General features: G+C 45.7%; 1 protein-coding gene and 1 long non-coding RNA gene across 3 annotated transcripts in view; both read left to right on the top strand.

Moving 5' to 3' along the window:
- LOC109249650 (glucosaminyl (N-acetyl) transferase 2 (I blood group)) overlaps nt 1-7,196 on the top strand; it is a 55,661-nt gene extending 48,465 nt beyond the window's left edge. For both annotated transcript variants that reach the window (XM_019420141.2, XM_019420138.2), the window contains exon 3: nt 4,851-7,196. In XM_019420141.2, coding sequence (XP_019275686.1) covers nt 4,851-5,041 — 191 coding nt within the window. In that variant the 3' untranslated portion in view covers nt 5,042-7,196. The remainder of the gene's footprint in view (nt 1-4,850) is intronic.
- Nucleotides 7,197-15,872: 8,676 nt separating this feature from the next.
- LOC128777718 (uncharacterized) overlaps nt 15,873-16,339 on the top strand; it is a 57,254-nt gene continuing 56,787 nt past the window's right edge. The window contains exon 1 of the long non-coding RNA XR_008423050.1: nt 15,873-15,911. This is a non-coding gene — a long non-coding RNA (uncharacterized LOC128777718). The remainder of the gene's footprint in view (nt 15,912-16,339) is intronic.

The raw sequence follows: 16,339 nt of genomic DNA, 5'->3' as shown, positions 1-16,339 counted from the left end.
TCTTTTGGGAGTGCGGTGGTGAGGAGGGGAAGTGGTCAGGATGAGAAGTGACGTCATGGTCTCACCACAGACCCAAGCAGGCTCCACGCTGCCAGCACAGAGTCCAACACAGGGCTCCAACCCGAGAACCGTGAGATCGCGACCTGGGCCGAAACGCAGAGTCGGGCGCTTAACCGACCGGGCCACCTAGGCGACCCTGCGATAGAACTTTCTAAAGAAGTGTTTTTATCAGCCCTGGCATACGTTCCATTCACACTGTCTGGTACCTACTCAGCATGGTATTCATTCACTAGGATGAATGACCGGATGGCTTAAATAACAGGAACTTATTCCCTCCCAGTTCTGCAGGCTCGAAGTTCGAGATCAAGGTGGCTGTAGATTTGGTTTCTTCTGAGAGGTTTAGAGATACTGCCTTCTTCCCGGGTCCTCACGTGGTCTTCTTTCTTCTGTGTGCGTCTCTGTCCCAATCTCTTTTTATACTGACACCACCCATATTGAATCAGGGCCCAGCCTGTGTGACCTCATTTTCACTTGATTTCCTCTTTAAAGGCTCTGTCTCAGATTTACACCCCACCCCCTTCTCGTGTCTTCCTGAGGTCCCCATCCGCTGAAGATGGTAACACGCTCTCGTCCCGTACACCCTGCTCTTCAGCGTCTTCATCTCTTTACCTTAATCAGCCCACATTTTCCCCAGAGGACATCTCCCGCCCCCTGCCTGCATTCTCATCACAGCCTGCCCTCCTTGGAGCAGGAAGAGAGTGGAGAGAAGGTTGCTTTGCTCTTTGATCTCTGGGGGACTTCTTTAGAAAAGAGACCATGGCCATTAGTCGAGGTCCCAATACTTGAGATGTGTTGCCTTTTCCACAGTCCTCCTGTAACCCTGTCGTCCTCCCTGTGGGACTGCTGTGGTCACCTGATCTGCTTCTCCACCTCCTCTCCAGCTGTAACACTGGAAGACTTCAGCCGCCACGGCAGGGACCCCTGTGACGTCATTACTTTGCGCCTCTGGCCTCTACCACGGAAGCTTCTGTTCTGTGTGTCAGCACCAAGCCCTGCCCCTCCCTAGAACCTTACTCTCATTCTCCTTGTCCTCACCTGTATCCAGGCCCTACCCCATAGACAAGGTACCAGCTAGTCAGGTTTCCATTTTTATAGGGACCTTTACTTATCACACGACAGGTGGGCCCATGAGAGTAGCTCCAAGCCAGGAACCTGCAGAGGGTACACAGCTTGGGTAGCCCAAGCCTCTGAGACAAATGTCTCATTTTTCTTCTCTTAGTGCCTGTGATGCCGGTGAACATCTGAAAGCCTGATATGGTTCCGAACCTAAAAATAGTTTGTCCCCCAAACCACTAGATGGGGAAAAGAAAAGACATAACCCAGAGGAGGCAGAACAGTGCTTGTAAGTCTGGAGTACAATCCGGACCTTTCCCCCTTGGTCGTGAGTGGTGGATTTGTTCCAAACCCATGGATGCGCACCTACTTTATAGGCCCTTAGAATCACAGAGAATACTCTAGCTCTACGGTCTGGAACTTGGAGCTCCCATCTCTGGTGACAATTTCTTGTTACTCGGCTGGTTTTCTTCACTGACTTACAGACTTTATATCTTTACTGTCTTTCTCCCCAGAACAGAAGTGAAGCCCCAAGAGGGTTAGGATTTTTGACCAATTTGTTTATTGCTATATCCCACACCTAAAATGTGTTGTTGTTTGAAATGCGTTTGCTTTATTATTATTATTATTATTATTTTAAGTTTACATATTTATTTTGAGAGGAGGGGGAAAGAGCAGAGGGAGAGGGAGAGAGAGAATCCCAAGCAGTGTGGGGCCCGATGCGGGGCTCAACCCACGAACCTTGAGGTCATGACCTGAGCCGAAATCAAGAGTCGGTTGCTTAACCGACGGAGCCACCTAAGTCCCCGATGTGTTTGCTTTTTTAAAATTGGGATTGGGGCGCCTGGGTGGCTCAGTCGGTTAAGCGGCCGACTTCGGCTCAGGTCGTGATCTCGTGGTCCGTGAGTTCGAGACCCGCATCGGGCTCTGTGCTGACAGCTCAGAGCCTGGAGCCTGTTTCAGATTCTGTGTCTCCCTCTCTCTGACCCTCCCCTGTTCATGCTCTGTCTCTCTCTGTCTCAAAAATAAATAAACGTTAAAAAAAATAATAATAAAATAAAATAAAATTGGGATTGCCAGAGTTTCAACGGTCCCAGCTTCCTCCTTCTGCTAGCATCCTTCTGAGGACTCCTTTTCCAGCCTCTATACTGGATCAGCCGTCCCCTGCTGTTCTCACGAACAAACCAGGCTCCCCTGCCATTTGACCCTACAAGGCCAACTCACACATGGAATCACTTCCACCATCTGCTTTTGGCCATTTGTGTTTCCCTGACCAGAGCATTGCTGGGGACTGTTCCAGAACTGTCCCGGTGCCCTTCCCGACGTACTTCTTTTCATCTTTCCTGCTTGCTTTGAACTCTCAATCCTATGCCCAAACGTCCTTTCGGACCCCAAAAGGTAACAGTTTCAACCTGAGGAAGAACTTTCAAGACACGTGACCCAAATCCCCTTAACCGGATTGTCACGCCGTCCCCTTCCACCATCTCAGGGTATTTTGGACACACGCTTCTCATTGTTCCTTCCTGTCCCGAGAAGGAAAAGTCACCCATCCCCACAACCAGGGTCCCCATCCGGGGTCTCGGTTATGTGCGGGTTTCCCTTAAGGGATCCCCTTGTTTTCTTGCGTCCCAGTGGTGCCCTCGTGCTGGCCCTTTTCCTTCTCCTTCAGTGTCATGATCGCCTGTAGCCTGAAGACCCCGTTGTCTGTGAGCCTCTAGTTCACGTGCCCTGAAATGGTCTCTCCACTTTGTTTTCTTAAGCATGGGTGTGCTTATGCACCTGCATTCCGTTCTCACTCCCCAGTTATCTCCGACTGCCCACTACTCTGGCTTCTGTCCCCCATCCATTTCCCCTCTCTATTGTGCTTCCTGCCAGCTGTATTAAATGAATCACGATTAATGACATTAATCCTGTCAGCCTCTCTCTGTTCTGTTTCGATGACCCTTCCTTTCCCACTCATGCCAACGCCATGAACTTGGAACCAGCTCTCTGGTCTACGTTATTACTGCGGCCTCGTGGTGGATTTCTAACTGTACCCTGCAAAGCTCTGTAAAACTAATGCTGCTAAAGCCCAATTTACCCTCTGATTCTTCCATTCAAACCTCTTCAAAGACTCTCCCTATTTATGGGATTAAAAAAGGCCCAGCCCTTCAGTTTAAGTCAGTCAACCGTAGTCTTTCCAGTGCGAGCCAAGAAACCTCTAGAAAAGAGGTTCAACTTCCTCCCATTCCTTTTCTAACCCCCTTGCCAACCAAATTCTCTCTTGTAGAGAAAATCCGCCCCCTGCACATTTTCCCCAAATGAAGCCACCATCCATGCCCCTGATGCCACCTCCCCCCGCCCCCCCCCGCCGGCCAAGTTCTGTCCTTCCACTAACTCTCCACTCATTCGTCTCCATCCTTTCATTCAATAGCTATTAATTTAACACCTAATACTTCCCAGGAACTGTCCCGGATGCAGGTTGGGACAGAGAGAACAGCAAAAGGGCCTCTGGTTCCAGCTCTTCGGACCTTCCATCCCAGGCCAGGGAGAAAGACAATAAGCCAAATATTTGCGTTCGTGGCCCTGACATACCAATCTATCCGTTGGCAGCGAGAGCTAAGAGAAAAATGAATTGGGGAAGGCAGAAGGGGGTCAGAGGAGGCCTCCCTGAGAACTCGGCCTTGAGGCAGATACCTGGGGTGGTGAGAGAGGGAGTCTGCGGGAGGTCTGGAGGAAGCTGGCGGAAGGGGGCTGCCTGGGGAGGAAGAACTATGTGGACTCTCAGGTAGAACATGCCTGGTGTGCGGTGGGGGGGTTGGGGGGCGGGCAGCAAGGAGGCCACTGCGGCGGGAGTGAATGAGCAGCGTTGGGAAGCATTGTAATCAGGTGAGCAAGGGGCCGGAGGTCAAAGGCCAGACTCAGGAGCTTTCGATGCCATTGCTGGGATTTGGGCTGTGCGTGCACATGAGATGAGGCGACATCATGGTGTGCTTGCGAGCAGAACAGTCCCCGTGGCCGTGGTGCTGAGAACATACCAACAGGCAGAGGTGGGGACAGTAGAACCCAGTTGTTATTGTGACAGCTCTGGCGGGAAGATAGAGGTGGCACAGGCCGGGACGGGAGTAGCGGACGCGGTGCGAAGCGATCAGATTCTGCGACGATCTTGAAGGTGCAGCTGCCAGAGTTGCTACCAGGGGTGGGGGCTGTGAGAGAAAGGGGGAGAAATGCCCAGGGCGCTGAAAAAATAGGAGTGGTGTGGGTGTCACGGGAAAGACGTGGCGGGGATTGGGAGGGGAGTCAAGCTGGCGTGTGGAGACATGTCACATCAGTGGGGTTGATTCTCCTCTAAGAGGAGACGAACGTAAGCACTTGGAGAGACTAAGCCCCGGCTCAAAGAAGAGGTCTGACCGGTGCCTCCCAGAAAGACCTCTCCCACCCGTCCGCTTCTGGAACTTCTTACCCATAACCCTCAGGCCAGAACACATGAATCGTCTCACGATGCCTGTGGCCGCTCTTGCCTCATATCATTGAACCCTCCTGTTGTTCAAGCACCGATGTGTCCCCCTTAGCTTTCCAGAAGGGGTTTCACTTCCTTGTGGGCCGGGCCGACACGACCCCGTGTCATACGGAGTCCCAGAGCACCGGGCACAGCGTTAGCTACTCAGTAGACAGGCCCCACTCTGCCGCTGCGCCCCTTCACCACCCCCAGCTTTCCAGACCAGGCATGTTCTGACGGTTTCTTCTCTCCTCTGCAGGCCGCTACGTACACGGCATTTGTATCTATGGAAACGGGGACTTGAAGTGGTTGATCAATTCGCCCAGCCTCTTTGCTAACAAGTTTGAGCTGACTACGTACCCCCTCACTGTGGAATGCCTGGAACTGAGGCTTCGAGAAAGAACCCTGAATCAGAGCGAAACCGTGATCCAACCCAGCTGGTACTTCTGAGCCACTCTAACCCGTGATCGGAGGGCAGCCGCGGCCTTTTCTTCGTGAGAGAACCCGGCCCCGCTTACAGTAACGGTTGTAGCCGCGAGGTCACGGCTGCAGGACCTGGCCGGGTTATTATGTGTTACAACCCCCGCCGGGCACTGGGAACTGTGCAATCAGGAGGGCTGCACAGGTCGATGCTGGCACGTTCGGCATCCTGGCCTTCTCTTAACGGTCATTCCACGTCGGGCTCGTGATCGGAACCCTGGCCAGTGGAACTGGCGTCAGACCTTTACACCAGATACTCATCAGAGAGAGAGATGCTCTCACGGAAAGGAGAGCTATAGATAATACTGTTTAGGAAAATAGGAACTGTGTTTCCCCGGAGAAGGAATCTCTTATGCCAGACCCGTAGCCACGCGTTCATGGATACCCCTCCTCTTTGCTCAGCGGCCCCCCCGGGCATAGAAACAGCTTCCTGGGCACCTCAGCAATCTCCTTTAAAGCCTGAGCTGCTAGAATGGAGAACTAGATCATGTTTCCTGAGTTTCAACACGAGCACGGTGAGCTTACCGTGTCTGAAGGTCTGTACAGAATGTAAGTCGTTGACAAGAGGCGGGATATGCTATCAGACAGCAGTCACTGGTGGCTGCTTCGGCAGAGGGACCCCAGGGAAACAGGACCTTTCTTGTGGGTCAGAATGTACTCTGGTCCCTCTTCCATTGTTTTCCATGGCGAATGCTAAAAAGTTCCCACAGAAGGAAGATATTTCTAGAACTGAGGTGCTGTTGCATGGCTCTCTTCCCAAGTCTCTAACCCTCAGGAATGAATCACTCGCCTCTTGGATCACCACCCTCCATCCCCCACCAAAGTGATCTTACCTGCAAAATGGAATCCAGACTCTATGCCGCGACACTTTAAGGACTCCAGAGTATTTTCTGAGTAGCTTTACAATGCTTGGTGCTGATAAGAGTGCCTAGATTTTTAAGAGCTTTCAGCTGTGAGTGAGCTTCTCTGTCGCTTATCCCTTGTCCCGTTCTCTTACCCAATTCGTTCCCTCAGCACACGGTAAATATTTCTTGAGCGTCTGTTACACACCAGATATGTGCTTGAGACAAGGAGAAAAGTAAGACAGAAGCTACTTGCGTCTGAAATTCTTGATAATAGCATCCATGTGGGGAAGGCTGCTCTAGAGAATCTCACAGATTGCTTGTATTTTAACGCATTCACATCCAGGGTCGTAGTTTGGGCTGTCCGGCCAGGGATCTGAGTAGTCAGAAATGAGGGTCTAAATCAGAGACCATTCCAAAGAAAGAAGGGAAGGAATAGACCGAAGCTGAGGCCTGTTAGCGGGCTCATTGCATTAAAACCTTACAAACACTCTTGGGAGGCTCACACGATTACCCCCATTTTGCAGATAAATTAAGCAAGGCTTAGAGAGGTTGTTGATAAGCATTAGGAAACAAGTTCTCTGAGGATTGGGATGTTCTTATTGGTCTCCTTAGTTCAGTTTCCTGAGAAGGTGAAATAAAGCCGTAGTTAGTATACCAGAGAGGGTAGGTTTTAAGAGCAGTGTCAGTGTTAATATGAGAAAATGTCCTATCACGTCAGAAAAATGTGAAGTCTACTTTTGTATTCCTACATCCATTGAGTTCCTTAATATTTATTTATTCTCACCAAAAAAAAAAGTTAACTACAGCTAATGATACCCTTAACACGGTTTTGCCTTTTTTCCTCTCACTGTGTCTGTTGAATGTTCGTTGTATTTAAGGGAATGCCTTTGAAGTAAAGCCTTATTTTTGTCCAGCTACTGAAAAAGACAGAACTGTGCAAAGTGGTAAAGGGTTGAAGCATAAGGAACCCATCTAGAGCTAATGAGTCTAAAAATCATCTTTTCTTTCAACTTCTTTAAATGACCCCACCTGAGAAGAAGACACGTTTTACACTGGATCGTTCTCCTCTAGAACGAGAAGCCTTTGGGAATAGAAGATGTTTACATGTCTGTCGTTGGTCCATCTCTGTGTCTTAAAAACCTTAATATTGGAAGATTGTAGTGTTTGGGCAAGTGGGTTTCCACTAGCCTCCAGGGATGGCTGAAACTTCTAAACCCATCCTTGTTTTTCATGATGTTCCATGTTATTGTCTTGGAAATAAATTAATATATTGTTTTCCACCTTTGGGGCTATGGTGTATCTTTATTCGATAGTTGGGTAATATGCACCAAAGACCAAGCTTCACAAGATAATTCTTCTAGCATTTTTTTTTAATTTATTTTAAATATGTGCAAAGCAGCACCTTGCTGCCTCAGTTGGTGAAGCGTGCAACTGTTGATCTCGGGGTTGTGAGTTCGGGCCCAGGCTGGGTGTAGAGATTTCTTAAAAATAAAATCTTAAAAAAATAAATAAATACATAAGAATAAATAAACTTCTCATTTTAGAATAGTTTTACAGACACATTGCAGGTTGCACTGAAAGTGCCCATATACCCCCTAACTCAGTTTCCCCTGCTATCAACATATTACATTAGTATGGCACATTTTATTTAGAGTTCCTAAATTTTTACCTAATGTCCTTTTTTTGGTTCCAGGATCCCATCTAGCAGGCCACATGGCATTTGGTCATCAGGCTATGATCGTTTTGCCGACTTCTCTTGTTTTCGATGACCTTGGCGATTTTGACGGGTACTAGTCAGGTGTTTTGTAAAGTGCCCCCCCCCCCCCCGCCGCCGCCCCCACCGTGGTTTTGTCCAATGTTTTGCTCATGGTTAGACTGGAGGAGGAAGACCACAGAGATTAAGTGCCATTTCCATCACATCATATCAAGGGTACATCATATCAAGGGTACATGACTTATCAGAGTTGAGGCTAACCTTGATCACCTGACTTAAGTAATGTTTGTCATGTTTCTCCACTGTAAGGTTACTCTTTTTTCCCCTTTCCACTCAGTAAGTACTCTTTGGAAGGAAATCATTATTCGCAGCCTGTATATAAGGAATGGGGAGTTGAGCCCCACCTTCTTTAGAGTAGAATACCCACATCAATTATTTGGAATTCTTCTATAAAAGAGAGTTGTCTCTGAGAAGCTGGGTGGCTCAGCCAGGTAAGCGTCCGACTCTTGATTTCGGCTTAAGTCATGATCTCATGGTCCCTGAGTTCAAGCCCCGCTTCGTGCTCTGCGCTGACAGCACAGAGCCTGCTTGGGAGTCTGTCTCCCTCTCTCTCCCTGCTTCTCCCCCACTTGCTCTCTATCTCTGTCTCAAAATAAAGAAAAATAAACTTCTTTTTAAAAGAGAGATTTGTCAATTCCCCCAGTTCATTCGAATATTTATATCAGTGAGGCTCGTAGATATTTATTTTAAACTTCAGGTTATAATCCAATACTCCTCCCCTCTTCCCCCCCCCCCCCCCCAACTGTTTCAGCTTTGGCCAGAGGTAATTCTTTTCACGTCGTTCCTGCCTCTCTTCGACACACTCCCATCACTGTTGGGCTTTTTCCTTGAACGCTTTCTTATTTTCTGGCACTGCAGAATGTGCAAGCATCTATGTCCCTTATTCGGGTTTTTTTTTTTTTTAATTTTTTTTTTAATGTTTATTTATTTTTGAGACAGAGAGAGACAGAGCATGAACGGGGGAGGGTCAGAGAGAGGGAGACACAGAATCTGAAACAGGCTCCAGGCTCTGAGCTGTCAGCACAGAGCCCGACGCGGGGCTCGAACTCACAGACCGCGAGATCACGACCTGAGCCGAAGTCGGCCGCTTAACCGACTGAGCCACCCAGGCGCCCCCCCTTATTCGGTTTTGAGGACAAATGAATACAATAGCCATGGCATGAAAAGTCATAGGGATCAGGGGCACCTGGGCGGCTCAGTCGGTTAAGCGTCCGACCTTGGCTCAGGTCACGATCTCGCAGTTTTGTAGTTCGAGTCCCGCGTCGGGCACTGTGCTGGCAGCTCTTAGCCTGGAGCCTGCTTCCGATTCTGTGTTTCCCTCTCCCTCTGCTCCTCCCCCACTTGTGCTCTGTCTCGAAAATAAATAAACGTTAAAAAAAATGTTTTTTAATTAAAAAAAAGAAGTGCATAGTGATCAGAGGCTCGGACCCTCAGATGAGGGTCTGGCTCACCTCAACAAGTAAGCCATCCAAACTCGCTGGGGTTCTGGTGAAGGACACGGGGAATCTGGACTGGGAAAGAGAAGGAGACACTGAGTATCAGTTATGGCTTCAAGACCAGCGGCAGCAGTGGAAGCTGTAAGTCATTCTACTAATCTTCCCTTTGTAAGTTTTCCCTAAGAAAAGATACTTGTGGGATCTTGGAGGAGCTGCTGCCCAAATGTACAAGAAGAAATTGATCCATGCTGCTCAAGTGTGGATTGTGCACTGCACAAATGAGATCTCCTCGGGACGGAAGCCGGCAGCCCTCTCTGAGGGTCACTCTCAGCCTAAGAGAGCCACCCTGCATCCCCGGTCACCTCCCCCATGGGGGTCAGCCTGCACCCAGTGCCTGGATGAGGCTTCATTGTAATTGTATCTCAGCCCGGCTTCTTTACCTAATCCTGATCCCTTCTCTTCCCCCATAAGTACTGAATCTGAAGAGCTCCCTTGCACACAAATTTCCATTTCAGAGGCTGGTTTTGGGAGAACCTCACCTATAACATGTTCCCCACACAAAAGATACGAAAATTTTCCTGTATTTTTTTTTCTTTCGTAGTTATTTTTCCCTCTATGTTTAACTCTTCAGGATTTCAGCCATCTGTAATTTATTTTGTGGCACCTAGTGTGTGTGTGTGTGTGTGTGTGTGTGTACATCTAATATCTATAATTTATTTCAGGTAGGCACCTAAATTTTTACTCTGCTAAGGAAAGCCAGTTATCCCAAAATACCATCTTTTCCCCCATTGGTTTGAAATGCCAATATGATTATGTACTAAATTCTCAATATTTGGGGGTCTTTTCTGGAATCTACTCTGTTCTATTGATGTTTGGGGCTATTCATGTGCCAAAACCGTATTTCAAAAATTACAGTAGATCTCTGCTCTGCACAGGACAAAGAATCCCTTACAACATGTTCATGGCAATCTTTGCTCATTCACTTTCAGGCAAATGCTAGAAACAGTTTATCAAATCCCTTGAAACATCCTGTTAGGATTTTGATGGAATTTGCACAGAATTCATATTGATTAATTTGGGGGTAATTATACCTTGACAACATCACTCTGGAATACATCTATTTATTCAGGTCCTCATTTATGTATTTCACTAGTATTTTTTAAATTTTTTTAAATGTTTATTTATTTTTGAGAGACAGAGAGAGACAGAGCGTGAGTGGGGGAGGGGCAGAGAGCGAGGGAGACCCAGAATCCGAAGCAGGCTCCAGGCTCTGAGCCATCACCACAGAGCCTGACGCAGGGCTCGAACTCGTCAACTGCAACATCATGACCTGAGCCAAAGTCGGACGCTCAACCAACTGAGCCACCCAGGCGCCCCTATTTCACTAACATATTTTTCTTAAGGTTTATTTATTTTTGAGAGAGAGAGAGAGAGAGAGAGCACAAGAGGGGAAGGGACAGAGACAGAGAGGGAGAGGATTCAAAGCGGGGTTCCTGCTGACAGCAGCAAGCTGGATGTGGGGCTCCAACTTACGAACCGTGGGATCAGTTGGACGCTCAACCAACTAAGCCACCCAAGTGTCCCTGTTTCACTAATACAGGTGTTTCTTATGTAAGTCTTGCACATATCATGTTATGTTTATTGCCCTGTATTTTAAAGAGTTCTTTGCGCTTACTGGGAATGGGATTTTTTTTTTCCTTTCCTTTATGATTTTTATTTGGCTGGGGAAACAAACAGGTAAACAAATATAGAAATAAGATAATTTTTACAAGTTACATGAGCTACAAAAGAAACAACTCAAGGCAATGTGATTCAGTGTGTAGTTGTTGGGGGTAGAGTTACTTTATTTTTTTTTTTTAATTTTATTTTCTATTTTTTAAAAATTTACAGCCAAGTTAGTTAGCATATAGTGCAACAATAATTTCAGGAGTAGATTCCTTAAAGCCCTTTACCCATTTAGCCCATCCCCCCTCCCACAACCTCTCCAGTAACCCTCAGTTTGTTCTCCCTATTTATGAGTCTCTTCTGTTTTGTCCCCCTCCCTGTTTTTATTTTTTGTTTCCCTTCCCTTATGTTCATCTGTTTTGTCTCTTAAAGGCCTCCTATGAGTGAAGTCATATGATATTTGTCTTTCTCTGACTAATTTCACTTAGCATAATACCCTCCAGTTTCCATCCACGTAGTTGCAAATGGCAGGGATTTTTAAAGTGTATTTCTGTGTTGTTGTTGATAGTATAAAAGAAAACAATGATTTTGATCATGTATATGGATTTTATTAAACTTTTTCATTATTCCTAGTAGTTTCATAGTATATTATACCTCGCATTTTGTGGTAATTATCTATAAATAACAGTTTTGTCTTTTCCTTCCCAGTATTAAGTCTACCTGTTTCTTCTTCTTCTTCTTCTTCTTCTTCTTCTTTGTCTTCTTACATTGGCAGAAATTTGTGATGCAATTTTAAATGGTAGCAGTGATAGCAATATCCTTGAGTTGTTCCCAACATTAGAGAGCACGTTAACTGCTGTGCACGATGTTGGAGGTCTGATGTAGGTCTTTCTGGTAGATACTCTTTATTGAGTTAAGAATCAAAATGCCAGAAAATAAATATACATTGAAATATATGATGATTCTAATTAAATACACACACACACACATCTCGGTTGCCATATATATATATATATATGGCAGTTGCTATCCCAGTTGCTATCTCTCTTTTTCGTTGCTTGATGCAATTAAGAGAGACTTTGGTTTTAAAAATTTTTTTCTTTGCACACGTTGTTTCAAAAAATGAGAGGAAAAGGTCCTAATCTTTTTAAACGGTAAGAATTTAGTGCAGCAGTCTATGCCAAGTGAGAAACTGGATCAGGGATCCTTTTGAACAGACTAGTAGGCAAACAATTGGAGTTGGGAAAACTAATGACTAAACTGGAAGGTTCCTTATTGTAACTACTCCCTCTTCTGGTCAGGGTGGCTTAGGGCTTAAGCGCCAATGGGAAACATACCAGAGGTCAACCTCTCAGAGCCAAGTTCTGACTGGTGAAGGAGGACTGTCAGCAACGTCTCTGAGAGGAGGGTGAGGGGCTGTCCATGTTCATTCTTCCGTGAGGGAAGAACCTACAAACTTAAAAGTGATGGGCACCCACGGTAGCTATCTGGAAGACGAGAGTCCTGTTGTGAGCCCCGGGAAGCCTGACCTACATCTTGGGAAGGATCCCAGGAGCTATATCAGATAAATGGGCTCCAAAAATAAAGGGTGCTTGGGAAAAGAAAACAAAATTCAGAAAGTGATGGCCGGCATCCAGTGTCAAACTGTAGAGGTGAATCTCGGGCATAATGTGATCAGGGGCTGAGACTATTAAGAGAAACAGGTGAGAAAGTTAGTGCAAGATTAAAGTGAATTTTTTATGAACTTGGGGCCATTTATTTCAGTTAAAGTGAATTCTTAGTGAACTTCAGGCCGGGTGCGCAAAGCAAAAAGGTAGGGTTTTCGAGGGCTTTCTTAAAAATTTCTATTTTGAAATAACTTTAAATTTGGAAAAAAGTTACAAAAATTACAGAGAGTTCTTGTATATCCTTCAGCCCACTACTTCCAATGTTAACATCTTACAGAACCAAAGCTGAATTATCGAAACCGGTTTGTTTGGTTTTTAATTCCACGCTGGCTGTGTATTGAGAGCTGTGGCCAGCTGCCTCTTACCTTTGCCCAGGACAGAGCAGACAGTACGTGAGTCCCAAGAACATGTAGTGTAGTGTAGAACATTAGACCAAATGAGAGCAAGGGCCCGGTCTCAAGTGATTTTTTTCCTGATGAAAATTTTACTACGGAAAAGAAAACTCTGTAGTTCTCTATTCCAGACTATGGAAGTGAGATAAAAGATGAAGACAAAAGAGTAGATCCATAGTTATATCACTAAGAAAATGCGGAGGAGCAAACGGGTGCATGGTGGTTAACGTGCATCTTGCATCTCATGGATCACTGGCTGGAAAACTATCATTTAGATTCATTTTCTCAGGATTTCACTAAGCAGATTTCCTGGGTCACGAAGAGCTCGGAGGAAAAGCACTGATTACTGCCACGTCTACACGTTTAAACTCTGGTGCTCAACACCTTTGGTGATCCCTTTCCGCATACCTCGGAGTGGCCCAGGCATGGAGACGCCACAATTAGCATTCATGTGGTGGCCTTTACAGAGGACTCCACAGGAAGTGTTTAAATTAGACTTTCCACTTGCATGGCTGCGCATCAGAGATGACCCACCCAGTGGAAGAAGAATGGTTTAAAGAGTAACCACAGTAATAGCATGAGATTGATGGGGGATACGGTTACAAAAAGCAACAGTGTGACTTGACTACATTGTAGACTGGTAGGCAAAGATATGGAAAATGTAGGAAATTTACTAAAACCCTAACGGGGTAGTCATTACCGTGCATCCAAATTTTCCTATCTGGATATATAGTTGAGAAACTTTTCTAAGCAATGGTGGGACTCTGGGCAAATGCCATTGGAAAAACAGTCATAAATGTAAAATAAGGGTAAAGAAATAGGTTGTGTTTTCATGGGATTTTTAAGCAAGAAGATTCCACCTATTCACTTATATATTTCGCAAAGAAATTGTGCCAGTTTCACGCGCTGGCAATTTTCCTGTGTATTTAAACAGATAGATCTTTTATAGCCACGGTGAAGAGATAGAAAAACTATAAGAATATATCAGCAAGCAAGACAATTTTAGACCGTGAGCCAGTTCTGGGAAGAGAATAAAACAAAGTGAGGTGACAGAGATCAACAGACATGGAGGGAGACAGGGTCCTTTAGATTAGGCTGTTCATCCTAAAAGAAAACGCAGGCCATGAACTCTTACACATGGGTCTTAGCAATACTTTTTTTTTTTTTTTTTTTGATCATCTCCTCAGGCAAGGGCATCAAAAGCAAAAGTAAACAGTTGGGACTACATCAAAGTCAAAAACTTTGCACAGCTAAGGAAATCTTCGAGAAAACAAAACATGCAACCTACTGAACGGGAGAAGATATTTGCAAATGACATATCCAATAAGGAGTTAACATCCAAAATACATAAAGAACATATACAGCTCAACACCAGAAACAAACAAACAACGCTCCCCCACTCTAATTTGAAAATGGGCAGAGGACCTGAATAGACATTTTTCCAAAGAAGACATCCAGATGGCCAACAGATACACGAAAAGATGCTCGCCGTCGCTAATCACCAGGGAAATGCAAACCAAAACCACGTGAGATACCACCTCACGCCAGTCAGAATGACTAGTATCAAAAAGACAAGAAATCACAAATATTGGTGAGGATGTGGGGAGGAGGGAACCCTTGGGCACTGTTGGTGGGAACGTAAGTTGGTTCAGGCTCCATAGGAAACAGTATGGAGTTTCCACAAAACACTAAAAATAGAAATATTGCTGTCAGCATGGAGCCTCGAGATTCTCCCCCTCTCTCTGACTCTCTCTCTTTCAAATAAACATTTGAAAAAGAGATACAAACTTCCAGTTATAAAATAAATGAGTCACAGGGATATAAAGTATAAAGTATACCATAGGGAATATAGGCAAAATATTGTAACAACTTTGTATGCTGGCAGGAGGTAAGTGGACTTACCACGGTGATCATGGTGCTTTATATGTTCAAAGTTTAGGCTGTCAAGGGGACGCCTGGGTGGATCAGTTGGGTGAGCGTCCGACTTCAGATCAGGTCATGATCTTGCAGTTTCGGGCTCTGTGCTGACAGCTCGGAGCCTGGAGCCTGCCTCGGATTCTGTGTCTCTCTCTCTCTGCCCCTCCCCTGCTCATGCTCTGTCTCTCTCTGTCTCAAAAATAAATATCAACATTAAAAAAATTAAAAAAAAAAAGAGAGGCTGTCAGGCAAGGCTTATTTTGAGATTAGAGTCTTGCTATTTGCAATTGAGCACAAAGACTGTAGTTGGATGTTAAGACTTGCTTGTACCAATGTGTTCCTGGGCTTTGCTAACATTTCAGCTAATCTAAAGCTCCTTGGAGAAAAGACCAGTTCCAGAGCTTGGTCAGGGAAAGTGTAAGATAAGTCTGCAAAACAAGGTGGCACAGAAAGTTGGGTAGTGCTCCAAGAAGGATGAGAACCTTTCAAAGACACCAGAGTCACCTTGAAGGGCCTCTACTGGCTAACATGGGATGCTCTGAGCATGAAAATAAAAATTTAGAGGGGCTCCTGTGTGACTCAGTGGGTAAAGCATCCAACTTCAGCTCAGGTCATGACCTCACAGTTCGTGGGTTCAAGCCCCACATCGGGCTCTGTGCCAACAGCTCAGAGCCTGGAGCCTGTTTCGGATTCTGTGTCTCCTCTCTTTCTGCCCCTACCCTACTCGCGCTCTGTCTCTGCCTCTCTCTCTCAAAGATTATGAATAAACGTTAAAAAAAAAAAAATTCCCAGAAACTGATTCCGTTTGATTTAAAGAGAAAAAGAATTTATTAAAAGGTGCTAGAGCTGACTTTTACTTTTTAATGGACTGTGCAATTCAGACCAACCCTTCTACTGAAAACAACCAAGAAGCTGGATGAAATATAAATGCATCCTTTCTAACAGCATGAAAGACACAGCAAGATGTTGAGGCATTAGTAAGCCAAGATACCAGAGAAATGGACGTCCAGAGATTTGTGATTTGAGGAAAACAGCTGAGAGGCTTACTGGCCTAAGATCAGGGGTCTGGAACCTTTTCTTAAGAGGCCAGATATTAAGGGGTGCCTGGGTGGCTCAGTCGGTTAAGCGTCTGACTTCGGCTCAGGTCATGATCTCAGGGTTTGTGAGTTAGAGCCCCGCGTCGGGCTCTGCGCTGACAGCTCGGAGCCTGGGGCCTGCTTCGGATTCTGTGTCTCCCTCTCTCTCTGCTCCTCCCCCACTCACACTCTGTCTGTCTGTCTCTCAAAATAAACATTAAAACATTAAAAAAAAGGAGTCCAGATGTTAAATATTTTAGGGTTGCAGACCATATAGTCTCTGGTTCTGTCATAATTATTCAATTCCACCATTGCAGTACAAAAGCAGTTTATGGTTAGAGATGTTTGCACCCCCCATGTTAACTAGCACTACTCCTAATAGCGAAGACATGAATGCAACTCAAATGCCCAGTGACAGATAAGTGGATGAGAAAATTCGGCCTTGAAAAGGAAGGAAAGTCATAGACATAGAAAGTGACTCTGTGGGGCTGGGGAA

The sequence above is a fragment of the Panthera pardus genome, unplaced genomic scaffold (genome assembly GCF_024362965.1).
Source record: "Panthera pardus isolate Hobbes unplaced genomic scaffold, ASM2436296v1 HiC_scaffold_17, whole genome shotgun sequence".
NCBI classification, from domain to species: Eukaryota; Metazoa; Chordata; class Mammalia; order Carnivora; family Felidae; genus Panthera; species Panthera pardus.
The sequence above is the reverse complement of the archived record's forward strand: the minus strand, read 5'-3'. Positions and strand labels throughout refer to the sequence as shown.